Raw genomic sequence first — 20,943 nt, 5'->3', positions numbered from 1 at the left:
CACTTCTTTCTTCCGTCAAGCTCCTCCGCCTCTTCCCCCTGCCCCTGCATCCACTCTCACGGCCACGCCTCGCGCACACATTCCAGCTTCCCGCGCAAGAGCGGGAGCTCGGTCGCACGTAAGACGGAAAATTCCATTTTGTAAAACTCGATTTTCGGTCGCGTGTAGGGCGGGCATGGCCGAAGGATTGGCTCCTCGACGTCTCCGGTCTTGGCTCCGATGCCGATAAGGACGCATCCGCGGAAGGCGACGCCCTTGTCGTAGGGATCTGCCGGCCCTTCAGGCATGCCATCAAAGTTATAGTACTCCGGCTTCATCAAGGCAACTTCACGCACGCGATCTTCATAGTCTTCGCCATCGGCGGGGTCCCCGCGAACGACGGAAGTGGTCATATTCTGGAACAGCTCCTCGAAGGAGACGTTGACTTGGCCGATGAGTTGGTCCTCGCGGAATGGGTCTTGCAGCCACTCGTTCGGGCGGGTAGAAATATATATCTCTATGAAAAATGTGACGGGATGGGTCATGTCAAGGCAGCATTAGAATTGGAACTTCAAATTTATCGGATTGCGAGCAACAGATTTCGGCCCAGAGGCAGCTGTCGTGACAGCCGGAGCAAATCAGGGCGCCGAGGAAAGGGCTATTCCGCAGAGAATGGCGGTGAGAAGGGAGAACCTGACCCGAGTATGCCATTGATAGGACCTTCACCAATTCCAAAAGGAACACCTCTTTCGAGACTTATAATTGAAGCTAGGGACTTCAAGTACCTTGTGTCGGTGATCAGCCTTCTGATGGCGTCCTTCGCGGCGGAAATTTCCTCAGGTCCCGCGCCCACGCTCTTCTGCGTGAAAAACACGGCCCCCACCTTTTCCAGCGTCACGCACAATTCGCAGCAAACGCGCGTATCCGCCAACGACCGTGCCACGACCGCGTCATACCGCCCTGATGCATCTTACTCTACCCGACCTCCTCCGTCCTCTCCCACACGGACGTGAAGTTGCGCAGGGCCAGCTCGCGCTCCACGATGTCGTGGAGGCGCGTCTTCTTACGCGTGGCCTCGAGCAGCGTGACGTCCCACTGCGGCCTCGCGATGGCCACGACGAGCCCTGGGAACCCCGCACCTGTGCCGACGTCGACGACGCGCAGCGCGCCGGTCTTGGCGCGCTGCATTCACCTCTGCACATCACTTCTGCGAACAGCCGTTACAGCATTGGGGTGTGACTGTACACCTCTGCGAACAGCCGTGCGGACAGCACCACCCCGTTCCCCTCATAAAGAGAAGTAAACACGTGTACTTCACTACTTTGCAGAAAAGTTCAGCACCGCCCCGTTCCCCTCATAAAGACTGACATAAATAGAAGTGAACACGTGTACTTTACAGAAAAGTGAACACGTGTAACGAGCCGTCCCCTTTTTTCTTGCTTACACCTAGACTAACGTCTAGGAACTAATCGTCTAGGACCTCTATGATCTTTAATACAGGCACACGTGTAAAATCGTCACGGAAGCACCATATCTTTGAAGTGCGTGGCGATCTGATAGACAAATGATGAACCTGCGATTCTCCACTCTATCACCACTACTGGTTGCAACCAGATATGACCACTTCGCCACTTCGCTACATTTAGGCCAATCACAGGCCTCAAAATATGGCGCCCGCCCGCCAGATTTTATCATCTCGGTCGGCCCCGCAGGGGTCGATCCAGTTCGCCACTTGCCAAACAATTCTGGGAATAGGTCATAAACGGCCAAAGTAGGGCACTCGGCAGATAGGAAACCTGCCGCAAAGCCGCACTGCGCGCAGAAAATCCACCATGGCGACCTTGAGCTCTCACCGTGGGGCTCGAGCCGCTGCTGTTGCATCATGTGTAGCTGCTTTCGCAGCTGCATGGGGGTTGCGGCAGATAATCCGTCGGCGATCCCGCTGCCAAGGTCGTCAAAAAGCGAGGCGCGCACGCTCACCCCCGAAATATCGCCGCGCCGCCCTGCTGCGCCCGCTAGGTCATCAGAAGGCTACCCCATGGAACCAGATACTGTCCTGCGGATTGGATGTTGACTTTTTGGTGAGTACAAACTTCACCAAGGCGCATGTTCTGGAGAACATTCTGCTGTACTTCGCAACCGAGCGTAGTCGGTATAATTTTGGAAGCCCGTATTGACAAGGACCGAAGACAACAGATCGAAAGCCTTTACTGGATACTATAGATCTTCTTGGAATGGCCCTTTGGTACTTGAAGACTAGGGGTACGATGTACAGCCTGTGTCCAATTTTCGGAATCGTAGGGAGCAGTATCGGTGTGTGGATGGACTACAGTTTAGAAGTTCTCTTGCATGTAGTAAAGCGTAAGAAGGAGTTCGATATCCGCTGGCCTACTCACGACGAGCAGAAAGCGTCGGCAGCACTCCTGGAAAATAACAGAATCAATGGGCCGCTGTTACAGGGCGTTTTTGCCGTGAAAGATGGAGGACGAATGCCCTGTGCGGACTTTACAAACGCAAACTTGCAAAATGCATACTTTGAGGGATACACCCAGGCTGTCGAAGTCACAAACCTTTTCGTCTTCAACTTCTTCGGGGAGCTGATCCATGCTGCGGTAAACTACCCCGGTAGCTGGCATGATAAAAAATTGGCAACGGTTTCTTGGTTGTATTATCTCAAGCTCTCGGATGAGTTTACTAAACCTGGAATGGCGCTCCTGGGGGACAGCGCATTCGTTAACAATGTCCGTGTTACGCATGGAAAGATTCTAAGGGGCCGTAAGACCCACGATATCCCGTGCTCTAATTCCCTTGCTGCTGTAGATATTATCCCACAAAGGGTCATGCCGAGTGAGCGCCAAACGGCTGAATGGGTTATTCGCACGTTAAAAGGGCCATTCCCGAGGTTGAAAGTCCCCCTCCCTGCAGATTCAACAACCCGACTTCGTTTACTAACGCTATGTTGCCATCTTCTTAACTTTCGTACCCGTTTTGTTGGTCTTAATGAGATTAGAACCACGTTCGCTCGACAACAGAACGAATAAAGCCCAATTCACTCCGTATTCGCCAACCTCATGGCCCATACGTTCGGCGTGGGTGCAAGCTGTTACTGTACATGGAGCAAGGGACCGAACGCCTCGCTGGCTTGGCTGCAAATAATCGATATAACTATCGAAATGACCACATCCGACTAGGTCTGCGTAGAGCTGTGCACGAAAAAGGCAGGAACAAGACGAACAACCATCGCCAGCAGAAAGCGCAACGAACCGCACTCATGCTTCCGATCTTTCCCCTCCTAGCAGTTCTGCTAGCTGCACCAGCAACGCCAGCAGCTGCCTGCTACTGAATTCCCCCCCGCCAACTCACCCATCTCACTTTTCTGTCCCTCGTCTATAGGCGCCGTAGGCGTGACCTTGTTTCTATCCTGCGAAAGATTTTTATCATGTCCGACATCTCCCGCAGCAGCTTATTCGTGGGTAGCAGGCTTTCACGGACCTCCTCCTTCACGGCCTTCTTGATGTCTTCGCGGCTCATGGCGTCTCCAGCCTCACCTGCCCTATCAAACAGAGATCTCGAAATGCTTCTCATGTGGTCTGTCATCTTCTCAAACTGTCCCAAGAACTGTTTGTCGGTGCTGGTAGAGTTGTGCGACAGCGGTGTTGTCGTCGCTGTGGTCCTTGTAGCTCCTACTTTTTGTTTCTTCTGACGCGCTCCTATAACGAGAACCCCCTCAGCTTCTTCAGTTTCCCAATGCCCTCCCGCAGCCAAGCTATCTTTCTCAACCTCCTCATCGGTGTCTCCTAGAACACGAGCGGTGCACTTTTTCTGGATCGCACGCGCTACGTGCTTGGCCTTCCGAACCGGTGAGGGGCATGAAGGGTCGCCTGTCTTCTTCTTTGCGTTTGCCAATTTGTCGAACTTGTTCTTAATCGAGTCATGGTCTCTTGGAGGTCAATCGTTTTCTACAGCCCACGTAGCGTAGCGGTCCGCTACTATAGCCTAATGATTGGCACCTAGTGGTTCTACTGCGCCAACAAACTCCAGCAGCATGTTAATATCTTCTTTCGAATAGTTCAGAGAACCTGCCGTTGTTTGCTTAGAGCCTCGCTTAACAGGCTTCGGCGCAGCACCCTGCTGAGAGGGTGAAGGAAGAGGAGGGGTTGACGATGCGACAGGCGGGGGAGGGCCGGAAACGAGGTCGATTGTGTCGGACGAGGGGCTGCCGGCGGTGTAGAGGGCAGTCCCGGCTTGGGCGGCTGCTTGAGCTTGGTGAGAGGCGGCTTGGCCATAAGGGATGGTCAGCATGGAGCCGTCTGATGCAGTGGGGAGGATGGTGGCCATTTGGGCTAAGAGATTGTGGTGGGCTTGAAGTGCGTGGGCACGTTCGGTAGGGTTCACCCCGCAGCCAGACACACGAATGGATATGGCACAAACAACAAGGCCTGGGAAGTGGCGGAGTGGTGAAGTGGCGAAATTGGGGGTTTTTGAAAACTTCTCATAAACTGGTGATTTGGTAATCTGGCGGTTCCCGGTTACACCCACTGTACTGAGACGCTCAGCTTCTAACAATGACCAGCGGTAGTTTTCACAACGTTCCTATGGGACACCCTCCCCTTTGAAAAGCACGGGGTACTATCGAAAAGCGGAAGTAAATGACATGCTGTTTGGTGCATGATGGTAATGGGAATCGGGAGCCCTCTAGTGTCCAAAGTTATTCGACCGGGGCTTGTTCCCATAATATGAGAACAAGCCCCAGTCGGATAACTTCATATTATGAGGACGACGATGTCCTCATATGAGGACAGCTCTTTTTTTGCAAAAATATATAAGTTGAATTAGACAAATAAAAGCCATCTTTGACACTATTTCCCTAGCGCACTTGTTTCGCCAGTAACATCTTGCAGAACACTGGGATAGCAGCTTTGAATACGCAGAAAGATTTAGAATGTAATGCAGATTGAGTATCTGGTTCCCTTTTTTAGATGGTGTTTTTGGTTTCGAAGTTATTTTACATGCGGTTTGGTGGTTGTTTAAAAAGTTTCTTTTCCAGACAAATCTAAAAATGACCAGGAAGAACATGCAATTCTCACCAAGTTCTTTCTGTCCCCAAGTCAGAAGTCAAGTACAGTGGCGAGGGTATCTTTTTCTTTCTTATCGAGGAACTAGAAGTCAAGAATAAAATATGTCGAATAATGTCTTCATATGAGGACAAAGGTTCAAAGACACTAGTGTCCATCGGACCGTTATTCCTCATACGAGGACAAAACTTACTTTAGTTTTTCTAGACAACCCAACTCGCGACTTTACTTCTGTTTTTTGAAACCAGAAGGCCATCACCGGAGGTAAATCATTTGCCTGTCGATTCCAGCGAAAACCAACTTGTCGATGCATATAAAGGTGTACAAAAAAAATGTTGGCTGACAGTACGCATTTTTCTTAGGCTAATTTTATACCAGTAGCATAGAAACATGGGCTTGAGTGCTTTTTATTCGGTTTTAACTGCAGAAAAATTTTAGAACCAGTCAATCTACCAAAGAAAAATAGAAACCGTGGCCATCAAAGTTGAAAAGAAATAAAATTTGCAGATTGCTAGTTATGATAGACACTAGCTAGACAACAGGCGATTTACCTCATATGAGACTGCCTTTTCGCAAACATATATTTAATCGAAATTTTATAAAGTCATCTTGGACACCATTTCTTTAACGTATATGCCCTCGGCAATAACGTCTTGCAAAAGCATTGGGATAGCATTTGTGAATACACAGAACGAATAAGAATCCAGTTTCAATCTTCGTTTGACATTTTAAACAGGCCTTTTGCTTTCGAAGATACCAACTCGTAACATTTTGAGGTCGTTCAAAAAGCTTCTTTTTTGGAATTCTAAAAATGGCTGGAAAAGACTGTAGATCTCACCAAACTTCACTCTTCCGCAACGTAGAAGTCAACTGCGGTGGCGAGTATCTTTTTCCTTCTTGTTGAGCAAGCACAAGTCGAGAAAAATAAGTTAAATAGCCTCACATGAGGTCACTTGTCGTCTAGACACTAGTCGTTGAATACTTCGTAATGGATACGCTCGCGAAGGGGCCGGCTGCTCAGTGATGCCTGATGACACAATTCTTTAATTGGAGTCGAAGGTTGGAGAGTGTAACCGTGTAGATACGTAGACATGTAGACACACTCCACTAGTTGCGTTCTAAAACGACACAGAAAGCTGCGAGCAGCCGGTGAGACGCGGGATGGCGGGAGGGAAAGCGAGAAGCGAACTGACTGCCGAACGCAGCACGTCCCCAATGGGAGTTCGGGGGACTGAGGGAGGGTCTTAACTTGCCCGAGTTTGCCCGGGTTTGCTTGCCCCGAGCCATGATTTGCACTACTATTGGCTACTGGGCGTTAATATATGATTTGAAACTAAGTACGACCCTACACTGCAAGCTCAAGTTATGTCAGTGTGTAATGACAAATGTCAATCATATATTGGCTACTTTTGTAAGTTTGTAACTTTCGAATTTGGACGCTGTGCTCCGGTGGACGCAGTGCTTGCCCCGTGCCGAAAACATCCTCAACATCCCCTTTGCAAAAATCTATGCACCTGCCATCTCGCAAAGGCAACCCAACTCTACGAAGCACCTCTCTGCCGACTACTTTCCTGAAAATGGCTTCCACACCTCAATGCCACGTGCGCCGTTCTCCGCGCCTCTGGCGCATCTCTCTGACTCCCACCATTCGGAAGACGGGGGCCACCAACGCAAAGTCTCTCACTATTGCTTCCTCGTCTGCAGCGGACGTTTCTGACCAAATATTATCCCCCCCTCCATACGGTATGTACGACTGAATTCTTTGTCGTTAAAAATCCTGATGGCTCTGACAAAAGTCCATCCCCGTCCGAGATCTAAGGGCTTTGTGAATTTTCGGGGTCGAGGATAGTTTGAAATAGCTTGGTGCAATGAAAGGAGGGAGAATAGAGCTGCGGTTGCGGTTAGTGCGGTCGTAGCAGTGATGATTCTATTGCCGTGCATTGCGTAGGAGTGATTAGATTGAGAAGAAAGGAGGGGAGGCGAACGGCGATACTGGGCAGTGGTTGTAGATCCGTTTTTTGACCAAACAGCGCCGGCGATAGATACGCTATCCCGCGGAGTAGTAAGGAGAGAAGTAGGGGGTGAGATCAATTATTTATCCCGATGATCTGGGATCACCCGCAATGGCCACGTTCTGGGTCGGAAGCGAGCGACGCTGCAGCGTCTCGCGTCCATGTCGACGCGTCCCTGGGGCGAAGTTGTTTGACGCTGCAGCATGTCACGTCCCTGTCGATGCGTCCTCGGAGCGAATTTGTAGAACCCACAGTGTCCTCCCCGTTGCGTTCTGGCAATTTATGGCGCTGTATGCCTCTGTAAGTCAGCACCGTCGCTCTGGGACACCTGTCCACTACTAACGTAAGGGAAAGGACACCTGTCCACTACTAACGTAAGGGGAAGGCGTGTACTTACATTAATAAATTAATAAATGACCGGCAAACTCGGGCAAGCAAAGCAAACCCGGGCAAGTTAAGACCCTCCCTGAAATACAGTATTCCCTCAAGCACCGCCGCGGTCGACGGCGGCGGTGGCGTGACTGCGTGATGTGACGGTCACGTTCAGATTCCCCCTTGCCCCAATGAGCGCTGGGGGATTACATGGTGATTCCACAATACCGTTCGTAAACTGCCCTTGTTCTGACGGTACACCCGTCATGTAGAGCTCACTTCTATATTGCATTTTTCCAGACTGCGAATTTAAGTCTGCGAAAAAGCTGTAGCCCGCTTCTACGCCCAATGTTCTGCTATCAGGACAAATGTCGTGGGTTTTGTACACAAGGTTCTGCATCAAGTAAGGCGGCTTTGTGTTGCATGAAATAAAGGCCTTTGGGTGCTTCGAGGTTTTCGAGATTAGCATATCACTTTCACATGCAAAGATTCCCTAGAGCTTATTGATCCCAATCCTAGCGTTACCGTCATTATGTACCTGTATGAATGCATATAACTTGTGACGTTTTCGGAGTCCGCATAGGCAGTATTCTATCTGGTCGTTTCCAGTCGCTCATAGCTAGCTGTTCCTAACCAGAAAGCTTCGAAATCCTGCAGCCATTGCATGCTGTATGTCGTAATTCTTACTTCGGTGAAACTCAGTAATCCCTCTTCTCCACTGATATATAGGAACATGGGACGCTCAAATTACCGCTGCCCTTTAATTAAACAATCCAATCTCTCTTGTGCTTCAGAAAACTGATCCACGCATCCTTGAAGGGGAATCTTCCTCGCATACCCTATTTGACTGACAATGCATGAGGTTTATTTTCAGGCATTCCAATTCTACATTCAACTGGTATGGCAATGCATCTATCTATTCTAGACAAATTATCTTCCGGAATATGCCATTGAACGTGAATCCATGTATACAGTTAACAGTCACCAATCCTAATTCTCTATATTCTATTCTTTTGCACATCACGTGAAGTACAACGTCTTTGATAGTCATTAATTATTGCCTCATTACTGCAGATGCCAATGACAACAATTTGTTCGTCTTCAAATTCTTGAGACCGTGCTCATTTTCTCCGCCCATCAAGCCACTAATAATTGGATGTAGTAAGACACTTACGTACAAACAGAACTGCTCCTGGATGAAGTGACCCGCTGATGACAGTACTGCAGTGATACTTCTCATTTCATGGTGAGAAAATGCTGGAAGCACAAAAACGACTATTTTAAGCAACACGAATATAGAATAGAAGGCGAAGTGAAGATTGGAGTTCGTGCAAGGACATATATAGCTCCATGCTTCTGCGCTGTGGGTATGTAACCATTGCGCGATACGTAATACTGAATCATGCTCTCGGTGCCTCTCTCTATGTTGCATTTCCGAGCAACTTCTCTGAAACAAAGCCCTGCAATAACCGTGATGATAAATACCATATTGAGGCCATCCCAAGAACTCCGTGCACCGTACATGTGAATTGCTTAAAAAGTCAAAAAGAGGTCCGTATCATTGATCGCTTGTAGGTGTGAGAAATCAAGTCGCACTCTGCATGAACTTTCGGCCCCGACAGCGCCTGCAACGACTTGTTCTTTCTCAGACCTTCCAGGATTCTCATCTCCGGATAATTCTCTGAAATCCAAATCCAATAGTCCAAATTTTCCATTGCTTCATTTGCGTTCATCAAAAATTCGCTTCGAGAGCAAGGATCCTCGTCCGGGGCTTCTTCTTCAAAGACTGGCTTTAGCATCAATGCATGCTTGTGTCTAAAGAAGGGATGCCCCGCAACCTTTCCTCTAATATTTACCATTCTTCTGTCATTCCTGATACATGTACTCGCATTAGTGGCCTGTACACTTCTAGCGGAGCTAAGATGACAAGGCAACGATGATTGTGCCGGACGGAACCCGACGGGACAAGCAAGGCTTTATCTCTTTTGTCCTCTGCGGTTTTTGATCCACATCTCCGTTTACGTTGTGACTGCCCTCATCTCAAACTCGCTCTCTTCCATGAGAGTGGACGAGTATGTAGGATGTATTTTTCTTTTTGTTCTACAGTATGCTTTGCGCGTCTACATGTGCTATCTTTATCTTTGCTCAGTGCCTTTACAGATTTAGTTTTAAACGTGCTTTGCGATCAAGCAGGAAACGGTTACTTCGAATAATATATCGGACTAGGAGCCCAAAGGAACAAAGAGCTCGAGAGCCTGCACAGCTTCTGACGGATGTCACCCGTCCATCACAGAACTAGATCTTGTTGTCAACCTCCACCTTAGTGATATGTTAACACTTACACTTCTCCAGTGAATACATGATGTTTAGCAAATACTCACAACTGGAGGCATGAATGTTTGTAGAACGCATTCTGAGGTCGAGTTTGAATGAACTGTATGATTTTGTCGCAGGGCTCAGTGCAGAAATGCCAACTCTGAGTGAGCACTAATTTTTAACTTCGAGCATGCCAGGCGAATATCCGAAGGTCCAGAATTGTGCTGCAGGCTTCTACAGTACTGACAAAAGAAACACGCATTAGCCTCATGTATTCTGATGGGGTCTCGAGTGAAGATGTGGAACGGGTTGAAAACGAAGCAAATCGCACTGTGCTATTTATCGCTGTTGCCATCACTCTATCTCCTGTCCTTCGTTTCGTAGAAAACTTTTATCGCGCGGCTTATTGAATATATCTTCCTACATATTCATTTCATCGGATAGGCAAGTCCAGCTTCTTCCCATTGGCTTCAAGGCAGTGCTGTTGGCGCCATGAATTAATTCCGGATGAATGGTGTGCAGAGCTGCGTCTCAGTCCACAGTTGCTTCAAGGGAAATTGCCGGCCCGGTTCTTCCGTGGCTTCAGGCATGTGCGGATTCGTTCTCTTCGGTCTGTTCCAGCATGCGGGGTATCTAGGCTTCTGTGATCCCGCACGACGCACTTTGTAATCGCTGAAATGCTTTGAGACTGGTTTATGTGGAAATTCGTGCTAACTTCATGCTCCCACATCAGGGAGTGTTCCTGGACACGAAGAGAAGCACTCCGCAACCCCTCATTTATCTCTTTCACAGGCATCGGGCAGTTTCATACCTGAACAATGCAGCTTTTCTTGTTTCAGCTTAAAAAATGTGCTGTTTCTGACAAAAATTGCGGTAACAGACAGTCATTACTGCACTCCATGCCTCTAACTCACAATTGCGCGCACATCCGCCCTCGCTTGGATAGTAGACTCTCGATTTCAAGTTGTGGAGCGCATGAAAGACGCCAAGATGGCTGTCTCTAGTCGGGGTGTTTCTGGACGTTGACCACACTGGCGAAAATGCGGCTTCAGATTTGACGCTCGGGACGGTCTACACGTCATGCGGGTGCCGTCTAACAGGTCTGAACACAGCTTACGTTGGTGGCGTTTTCTGACTGAGACATGTCGTTAGGCGGTAGGAAATGCAATGAGACGAGGGCTCGCTTAATGGTCTCTTCTCCAAACTTTGCGAGAGACTTAGAGTACCGGAAGCGTATGTGGTTTATTTTTGTCCCAGGTGGCTACAATTCTGTGCGCATCATTGGTTACTGTATCGTGCGCATTCAGCATGCATACTAAGAGCAAGGCAACCAGTGCGCTAAATTTCGAAATTTTAGAGATTTTCCCCTGTTGGCATGTCAACTGGTGCGCTAATCGCTTTTTTCGGTTGCTATCTGGAAGCACCTACAGTATCTCTATATTCGTTTCTTTCCTGGCGCAGGATAGAAATGGATATAGCACGCGATCACTCAGTATTCATCGATATTTCATAATCACTATAACCAATCATCTTTCGAGTGCTATATGCGCCGTGGTTCAGACCCCTTGTCTTGGCGAAAAACTTGGGAAAAACTAATTTTCGGCCCCTTGCGGGCCGTCACATATGGCGACGCACTTGTTGTGTTGCGCACTCTTTAGAGCGCTGCATGGCTAAAAATGTGCGCTATAAATTAGCGCACTGGTTGCCTTGCTCTAAGTGGGTTGCTCTCGCAACCATCCTCGCACGCTTAGAATAAATTGTTTAGGTGGAGTGATATAAAGAGCAGGTGATGGAAGTTTTTGTATTTGCTCTTGTGACTGTTAACAGATGAATAAATGCTGACAAAAAAAATATTGAGATGAGCAGTCTGCGACGTGTTGGAGATGAAAAACTGTAATGCGGATAGAAATATGTTACAGTACAATACAAAACTGTACAGTACTGAGCAACAGAGACATGATTTCCCTTATTCAATGTCCTTTTGAGCGAATGCTATCTCAGAGACATGAAGAATGCAATAACGTAGTGACTGTGTGTGCACTGTGCAGTCAAGAAGTAACTTTATAGCTTGTCGCTGACAGGTTGACATGATGATTCTATCTGTTATAAAGCTTTGACTGGCATTGTTCGGTGACGGAGCTCTACTGTACTTGTTAGGGGAGAGATTGAATGCCATGCATCTTTACTAGTGTGCAGTAATGTTGTGTAGGAATATGTGGGTGGTGGGAAGGGGTCCAGTGTGCCGCAGTGTGGGAGGTTGGGAAAGAAACAGATTCACGATGCGCGGGTACAGGGGCAGTGCAGTGCTGCTGTGCCATCAATTCAAAGTACAGCACAGTGATGTACGGTACAGTACATTACTGTTCTCGAAAGCTCATCAGCTGAGAGTGGGCAACTAGTGTGCAAGTTGCCGCACGTGTTTGAGGGCGTGAACTTTCGGAGCTAGAAATGGAGACAAGGCCACGTAGTGTACAAATCGAGACTCGAAGACTTGTGCGGGTGAGGAGCGGCTTGAGTGTCGAGAGAGGAACAACTTGCTCCATACACCGCAACTGAGAGGGGTGCAGTCCACAAAACATGTACAGTTTCAAGGATACTGTACTGCAGCGCAGTACAATATGAGCTGATTGTGTCGCGGATATCGAGGTGGTGAAGGTTTTGGAGTGAAACAAGGAACGAGACAAGGAACGAGACAAGGAGCGAGAGTGGGGATGGAATAATTCACGCGCGAGCGGTTGTCCGTAGATGCCCTGTGTAGCGTCGTGCGCTGTGGTTGGTTCTACAATATGGCAACGGTTGATGATTGTGTTTGTAATTGGGGTGTGCGGTGTGGAGGTTGTGGTGTGGAGGTTGTGGTGTGGAGGTTGTGGGACGAGAAGGTGACGTATTATGATGAAAAGGGTGGATAGGTTGCTGCGTTTTCCGCCGTTCACAAACGATGATGCCGTTGACTATGTAGTTGGAACAGATTCGCAAGTCTTGCGACCTCAAGTCTTAGCCTGAGTCCTGTTCGAGCTCCACGGGGCAAGAGGAGAGGGGATACCGACGAGGTAGCGCCATATGATTTCACCGTCTGATTTTTTATCAAATTTCAATATATTTCTATGAGATTCAGTTACGGACAATTCAGTTTTTAACAGGAATCGTCGTTACGTTTCATCACTTTTCGCTGCCACAATAATTCACTTGTACTGTACAGCTTCGATCTCCGTCTCCGTCACATTGCAGCAAGGCGAGCCGCCCTGCCTAAACGCCTGCCAGCATGGTTTTTCTTCTGGAGCACTGCAAAGTTTCATTGGCCGCCTCTGCTTTGCATCCAGTCCCCCCCCTCATTTTGCTTCGAATCATCCAGATTTCCAGTCAAAACAAATTAAATGGTCATTTCTTCTCACCTTTACCTTCTGAATATTCCAGAAAACACTTTCCTTGCATCCGCCTTATTTTCTCGTTTACACGTTCTTTTCGCCCTGGTGTTGAGCGATATTTGTTTTTGTGGCTCCCTTGTCAACATCGCCAGACCCACAACCACAACTTTTATTGCAAGCCCGTTTCCAGTGCAATGAATGACTCTTGCAAGCCTCGCGCATCCTTCAATGCTTGCAACCGACTCGCCCCAGCACCACTAACATTGTTGCTCTTGCCTGTTTCTATACAACTCACTTTGCTGTACGGTACTATATATCAGAATCGCGTATCTGGCATGGAAAACCGGCCCCAACTCCCCACACGGAGATTCCGCGCTACCCAATCTTGTGAACACTCTAAGGCCTCCTCTTTTTTGCCAAACGTGCGTACATATTTGAAGGCTATACGGGCCTGTTCCCTTTTGCGATATCGCCGAAAAAATTACTGCTCCAAAAATGGACCCTGTTGTGCTGCACTTACGCCAGCATTGTTCTCAGCCAATGGAGAAAAGACAGAAAAATCTGCTCGTTTGTCACACAAAACACAAAAAACCTGCCAAGACTCGAGAGTCTTTTTGACAAATCAACAAAGTCTCTTGACTGCTGCTGGTTGCCCACTTCTGCTTTTACTGTACTTTGAACCATTCCCGCCTATCCTACAAGACATGAATTTGCTTTCCCATCGCCCAAGGTTGCTGTGCTGTACGGGACAGTATCATGCGCGAGCACATGACCGCAATCACGCAGACAATCAGAAGGCTTATTTTCTCGTCTCAAAAGTCCCTCGCTATCGTTGAACACCATCTTGTCTCATCATTGCTCGTTTCATGCTTCCCCTGTACAAGTACCATCCACTCTGTTGATTGACAGTCTGTTGATCGACACTTCGCCGTTTTCTTTGAGTGTTTCATGTAGTGCAGTATACAGTGCAATGCGGTACAGTGCAGTGCGGTACAGTGCAATGCGGTACAGTATTATATGTCCGTAATCTCCCAATGGCACAGCACTGTGGGAGTCCGGCGTCGCCAAGCTCGCCGTTCGCAAACAATTCCGCTCCTCAATCAGGGAAGGGAAGGAGGAAACCTCGAGTATTGACCAGTGTACAGTGAAGTTTTACCGTATCGCATACTGTGATACCATTGCACTGCACTTTTCCGTACAATACGAAATCCTACCTGTAATGTGCTTCAATTTGTCCATCGTCTTTAATCTCGCTCTTGTACCGCGTTTTCGTATCTCGCCATTACTCTGCAACTTCTCAAGTCCCAAACAAAACTTTGTTTACATGTTCCCCCACCATTCCAAGGGACAGGCCTTCTTTCTTGTTCTTGGTACCCTTCGAAGGGTAGGTCACCAAGTTTCTTAAATTTCTGAAGCCACCGGTGCGACAGCAAAGGGATCAGCACATACCGAATACTCGATTTTCACAATTATTGATGCAAGTCATACCAAAACGATGTTGACCAGGTTGTTGATTGTGTCTTTTTATATGTCGGGTCCGCAAATATGACAACGTTCGTGCAGGCATCATCCGCGTCCTGACCCCCTATATCCCTGAGCACAGGTGGTTTCCAAGCCTTCACTCTGTATCTGTGATACTGTACACTCAACATGACTGTTTTGCTTGAAACACTTGGACCCTAATACCTACAAATCTCGAGATGACTTCTCCCAATTTGACGCCTTATAAATTGCATCAGGCGGCTCTCATGATTCTCCTGTCATAGATTTCATACGGACGTGCTGGGCGAGCAGAAATACGCAAGTTGAGCGTTTTGGGGTGAGAAACCCTTGTGTGTTTACACGAGGAGGATTATACTGTAGTCTGTCCAATTCCTCTGCGCATGCTGTACACAGTTTCTGGCGGCAACAGGGTAGGAATAAGGCACTGATATTTCGGGGATTGCCCCCATTGCTTTAGAGGTAATGGAGGGAGAAAATTCGAACATGGGACCGTGACGCCAAATGAGACAGGATCAAACTGTACGGACACGGTACTTGTATGTGATTTGTGCATTGACCAGTAACCCCTCGAAGGGTAAATTTACCAGGACTTGTCCATTTGGACGCAGAGACCGGAGACCCCCTGCGAGTGACCACAAAGATTGTCAGAGCGTCTCGCAGTTGATCACAACGGCACATAAATTGTACAGCACTGTACTGCACTCCGCAACCTACGGTATGTACAGTATTGTCACATACTCACTGTACCCTGGTACTGTTTTGCTCTATCACGCCTCCCTCCTCACAGCTTCCCTCCTCGCAGCTTTAGGACAGCTAGCCGGCTCAGGCGGTTCGCCGTGTTTTTTATCTTATTTTTTGCAACACAACAGAGTTCACCGACTCTCAATGATCGCAGGAGCAACCGTCCCGGAAACGGTACAGTATAGCGTTGCACCTAACAAACAGATAGGAGCGCGCTCATCAGTCTCGTCTGAGAGCGCGAATTATTCATTCAGGTCCCCGACCTCTCAAGTTTCTTTTGATATTGCCATCCCTTATGATGGTGACTATTGCATCGTCTTACACAGGTAAGCTATCTGTATGAGTGCGACGCAGTTGCAGTTTCCTGTACGGCCTGCTGCCCTGAGACCCTATTCGTCCGCTCTAGGTCCTCAGTTCTTCGCGTAACATTTCTCTCCTTGCATGTTGTTTGTGTCACAAGCAACTCCGGAAGGGCATGCCCCCCACAACTCTCAACCCTGCATTATATACCGTATATCACTCTCACCATGCCGCTTGCACACTCTTTTCCTCCGTCTGGTACAGTACAGTACCCTTGGGTACAGTATATCTCTTCTGCTTCGCTTTCAAGTCCAAGATGACGGTTGTGAATCTAAATTTATTATTAGTGGTTCCTAGAGCTTGTGTGCAATAAACAATCCTTTTCGCAGCTTGAAGTCCACCCTCGCATTCAAAACACAGCAGAGTATGACGATGTTCCCCTTTTACTCAGTCTAGAAGCACATGTTGCATGTGCCCATGTGCCTATGGAAAGAGAGTGCACACCACCTCCTGCCCCAGCTTAAATCATCCTGTCACGGATATGTCTTTGACCTCAGCTATGTTTTTTCCTCTGCTCTCACTGTCACTCACAAGAACAATACTCATACATTTCGCAGATATCCCACTGCCTTCGATTTTACATATCTCTACGCGTATGCTGATGCCCGCCCCTTTACCCTTGTGCATGACCGGAAATTTTTTTTTCCCCGGATACAGGTCTGCAGAAACATTCTCTGGTCGACAGACACTGCTTAACGGCTCCTTCTGATAGAAAAGGCAACGACCTGGTCCACCTCTCGAACTTTAACAGCGTTGATTTTCCATCTTCTCTTGCGACGTATTTGAAGATTCCCGACATACATCCACGACGTCATGAAGCGAGTGAGGACTGTGGAGCCATCATATCCGAAGGTATGGAACTACGCACCGAGCATGCCATTCGAGCGCCAACACAGACAAGACGAACACTGGAGCAGGACGATGGACAAAGGCGGATACGTCCCTCGTGAACCGGCCTTCGACGGCTTAATCGACAATACGATCGCATGCTTTCAAGCAAACGCAGATCTATCACCAATGCGTCGGCCATGTAAGTACGAGCCGGTCCTTAGCCCCATTCACATTTCAAAAGACATGGAGTCGCTTCAATATGCCGGCGTAGACAACATTCCCCGCCACGATTCTTGTGGGACTCCGCTGTTGACTACATCATACAACACGTTTGAAGATTTGTCGACATCGGCTGTGTCACAGCAATCGTCTCAGCAGTCGCCGGAGAGAGAATCATTCAACAAGGTTGGTGCGGAAATCGACGAAATTCTTTCACCCATCTCTGACTGCACCATGAAACCACACCTTTCGGCTGGGAGCGGGATCCAGAACATCGGTGGCCTGCTACCTGTTCCGACATGTGCGGGGACGGAAATTTGCACCCGACGAGAGGGTATCCTACATCCCTCTTTCGCTACCGGGAAAGGAAGGGCCATGCAAGAAATTTTACAGGCTATGGCAACACCCTCGCCAACTGCGTCGCCGCATCCATCACCGAATGCGTCGCCGAGTGTATCTTCAAGCGGAAGGCGGTCGGCTTCATCGTCCTCAACTCAGTGCCATTTGTGTGGAAAGACGTATACAGAATCGAGCAATTTGTCCAAGCATATTCGGACCGTGCACCTGAAGTTGCGTCCTTTCCGATGCGATAGATGCACGTCGAGTTTCGCGGAGAAGAACAAGCTCCGCAAGCACATTCAGTCGGTGCATGAACACGCTCGCCCTTACAAATGTGAATTGTGTGATGCGACGTTCTCACAAGCGAGCGACCGAAAGAGACATCGGCTGGTATTGCACGAAGGGAGAAGGCCGTTTGCTTGTGAAACGTGTGGTAAAGCGTTCGGGAGACGAAGTAGCCTAACACAACATTATCATCGGGTACACAAGCGAGTGAAACCGCAGGTGGTGGGGCACTTGTCGGCCACTTCAAGAAGGACATGATTCGAGCTCTGATGTGACAGAGTTGCCCTTGATAGCAAAACTAGCAGGCTTTTGCTGTTCCTCCTGGTGATGGAGCTGGATTTTCTAGTCGTGGCTTTTGTGCGCATGTGCAGTGCATATGAGTGAACGGAAGTTGTAGACTGCATGTGTGTGTGCTCATCAGCGAGGTGCGCTACTTCAATAGTTTTCGATATTGACCCTGCCTAGTCGACTACATAAAAAAACGAGACGGCGACGGATCACTAAGTCCGTTGTAGCACTCCCTGTCGGGCAAATACATTGTCCCCATTGGTGTTCTTTCGATGCTTTTGTAGAGGCGGACCCTTCCGTAGGGTACGAAGTGAAAGAGAAGGGAGTTGCGACGGATTGTGAGCTGGGCTGAAGGCTGGTAGGGCAAGACTACGCGAAAGTACATTTTCCTTGAGGCACTGCTGGGATGCTTGCGGGGGTTTGCTACAGTAGTATGTACAGTACCCAAGGGTACAGTATTGGCATTCCGGAGAAGTGATGACGACTCCATTGTTGGATACTTCTAGTAGGCCAACGCGGCTCATCTGAGGACTTTAAGATGCTTCTTCAGATGCTTTGTGGGATGCCAAGTACAAAGTACAGTACAGGGGGTCCCACGATATAGTGCCATACCAGAACAGACCTCGACATATGGCACTATTTCGTGGGTGGCACTATACAGAAGCCGCATTTTCCTACAAATTGGGAATGTTAGAAAGACATATCATTGATTGCTTTAAAACAAATATACGTGTAAACGTGTAACCAGTATGATAACCCGTGACAGAGCTCTAACTATAGCACTATACTACTGTATATCGAGGGAGGCACTAACTTACTCCAAGTAGCACTATTGCGCGGTATATTATATAGTGCGGAATATTATAAAGAGGCGAACAAGTGCCTGGATGGGAAGGGCCCTTGAAAGATCAAGAAAGACCCGCAGCGCACCTTTATCCAATTAAATATATATGCGAAATATCTCTGCAATATTCCTCTCTGCAATCGCCGTGCAACTGGTGAGGATGGGGCACAACTGGAGCACAACGCCCCAGCTCTGTAAGCCACATGTGTCAACGTGTACAACACGTGTACTATCATATTTATCACTCGGGTCGTGAAGAAATGTACTGTACCCTTGGTACTGTACTTGTCCACCTGCGGCGCGAAGAAGTTGGCATTCTGCCAAATTTCCTCATCATCATTCCTGTTCCTTGTCTTGCCCCGTGAGAAACTGGAATCCAGTCCAAACAAATCCCTCACTCTCGGTCCAGTGAGCTCACGGCTGGTGGCAATGAGCAAGCTGTAATATCCCGATACCGTGGCGGGATCTTTTTCTGTCCAGCCTTCTTCAAACCACGGAATTGAAACTGCTCGAATCGCATCATTATTCGCTCTTGAGATCATGTCGCCCGGCGCAACCGACCCGGTGTCCGTAGCGGTCCAGGTAACGATGGGAGCGCCCTCATTTGTTCCAGGATCTCTTGTTTCGGCAACTGTGACTTTACGCGCGGATCGCTCGCAAATCAATTCTTCGTCAAACTTTGGCAGCACAAGAATGCATCAAGATCGCCCGTACTTCTCCAGTCCACAAACATCAAAACGCAGCAACCCTGTGCCTTCCTCTGCGTCTCTTGCGGGATTTGGCATGGAGTCTTCTGCGCGAGCCGATTTTGTCGTTTGTGAGGTCTCCGGCCGATGGAGTTCAGACAGGTCTTGGGTGAAGCCGTATGCACATAGACCTCCAAGCAACGGCACACTTGACAACCATACAAGTGAACCCGTTGCTGAGCACGCCCACTCTCATACCCTTTCTTCAGATGGTTCTTTCCCATGGTCGGCGGCGCTAGCGGATGCGAATAGCGTTGGGGGCGGCGGCCGTCCAGGGCATACGGGAATCATTTTCCGCTCGCAAGCCTTGGTCGTCTGTGAGCGCGAGCAGATCCCCGTTGGATCCCAAGTCAGTTTTGCCGTTCGTTGTGTGTTGCCAGATTCCATACCCCCTACTCTGCGCGGAACAGCAATGCGATACACTTATGCTCTCGTTGTAGTTGTGTCATTTCCAGGGTGTTCCGCTCCCAAAGTCGTACGAGTTCCTTTTCGTGTTGTTTCGGCGGGAGGGACGGCTGTGGACGACGACCGTGCTACACACATCATTCCCGTCCCGACTCCACGCTCCGCAGGGCCTCATTTGAATCGTTTTCTGGAAGAAAGAGAGTCCAAGGCGTTGAGTTTATCTGCTTCTCTTCTCAAGTCAGCTCCTCCAGACGACATCGAAATTGCGTTGGCTCTGTCTTTGAATGGCAGGCTCACGTCCTATAAAGCGGATGTCGATCAGCACAGAAGCGAGGACGATTTTAACGACGGTGCACTTAGTTTTATCCGCGACTCGTCTTCGGCAGCAACGCCGAAAACCCCTTCTCGAGACGCTGCAGAGGAAAATAGCGATGGAGTGACGGATCAGAAGGCCAATGGGTTGTCACCAAGACTTCCTCGGAGGAAGAAGCATGCCATTCCGGTGTATGGTATTGCACACGGCAAGGAAGCAGTCGCGCGCATGCATTTGTCAAAACGAGTTCATCATCTGGGTGATTCTATTTCGGCAATTTTTCACTTCGCAGGTGAGCGTCAGTGTTATCGCCTCGAGGCTCGACTAGAAGCTCAGGAAGTTATTCGAAGAGACTTTGCCGTTGGTCAAAAGCAAGTGTCCACTGGGGATACAGGGTACTCAGATGTGATATTCAGAAAGGTGTACGGGGAACACGGGGAGTTCGTGATTTCCAACAAGAACACTCAGGTTACATTTTCTATTCCACATGATGCCCCAGTTTCTTTTTCGACAAGTATTGTCACAGTGCGATGGCTCATACACTTCGTATTCCTTATTCCGCGACTAGAGACTGAAGGGTTAGGAGGAACGGGACAAACTTCAACAAAGGGCGCTTCGATTGAAGCTGTGTCAAGTTTGGGGCAGTTACGAGTATCCGAAAACGGTCGGGCAGAGGCTGCGAATGCTGAGTGGGGAGGAGGGGCGTGGTCAGGGTATCAGCCGGGAGATGGCAGTCCTCTGCATCAGAAGAATGTGGATGTTCTGCGATGGACGTTACCTATAGTGGTTAGTGGTCAGCCAGGTTCACAGTGGGGAACGCGCAATGTTGGTAAGCTTCTGCATGAGGGGCTGAGCCCAAAGTAGGGGTAACGACGAACTGTATTTATCGATAAATAGTCGCACGCAGAGAAGAAATTTCTATCAACTTGAATTAATCACCCCGTACGCCT

General features: G+C 48.7%; 3 protein-coding genes; 2 read left to right on the top strand and 1 right to left on the bottom strand.

The window, feature by feature from the left end:
* Positions 1–2,634: 2,634 nt before the first annotated feature.
* Positions 2,635–4,317, bottom strand: CHC_T00008169001 (hypothetical protein). XM_005712013.1 is given in 2 exon segments: positions 2,635–3,975; positions 3,976–4,317. The coding sequence occupies 1 exon segment, from the start codon at positions 4,315–4,317 to the stop codon at positions 3,976–3,978; it is 342 nt and encodes a 113-aa protein (XP_005712070.1). The 3' UTR covers positions 2,635–3,975.
* Positions 4,318–16,536: 12,219 nt separating this feature from the next.
* On the top strand, positions 16,537–17,930 carry CHC_T00008168001 (hypothetical protein). XM_005712012.1 is given in 2 exon segments: positions 16,537–17,655; positions 17,656–17,930. The coding sequence occupies 1 exon segment, from the start codon at positions 16,537–16,539 to the stop codon at positions 17,653–17,655; it is 1,119 nt and encodes a 372-aa protein (XP_005712069.1). The 3' UTR covers positions 17,656–17,930.
* Positions 17,931–19,069: 1,139 nt separating this feature from the next.
* On the top strand, positions 19,070–20,857 carry CHC_T00008167001 (hypothetical protein). Its single transcript, XM_005712011.1, has one exon. It carries the CDS (start codon positions 19,070–19,072, stop codon positions 20,855–20,857), a length of 1,788 nt encoding a protein of 595 aa, XP_005712068.1.
* The last annotated feature ends 86 nt before the right edge of the window (positions 20,858–20,943 follow it).

Source organism: Chondrus crispus, genomic scaffold, assembly GCF_000350225.1.
Source record: "Chondrus crispus Stackhouse genomic scaffold, scaffold_95, whole genome shotgun sequence".
Classification (NCBI taxonomy): domain Eukaryota; phylum Rhodophyta; class Florideophyceae; order Gigartinales; family Gigartinaceae; genus Chondrus; species Chondrus crispus.
This window is presented reverse-complemented; position numbering and strand designations above follow the sequence as displayed.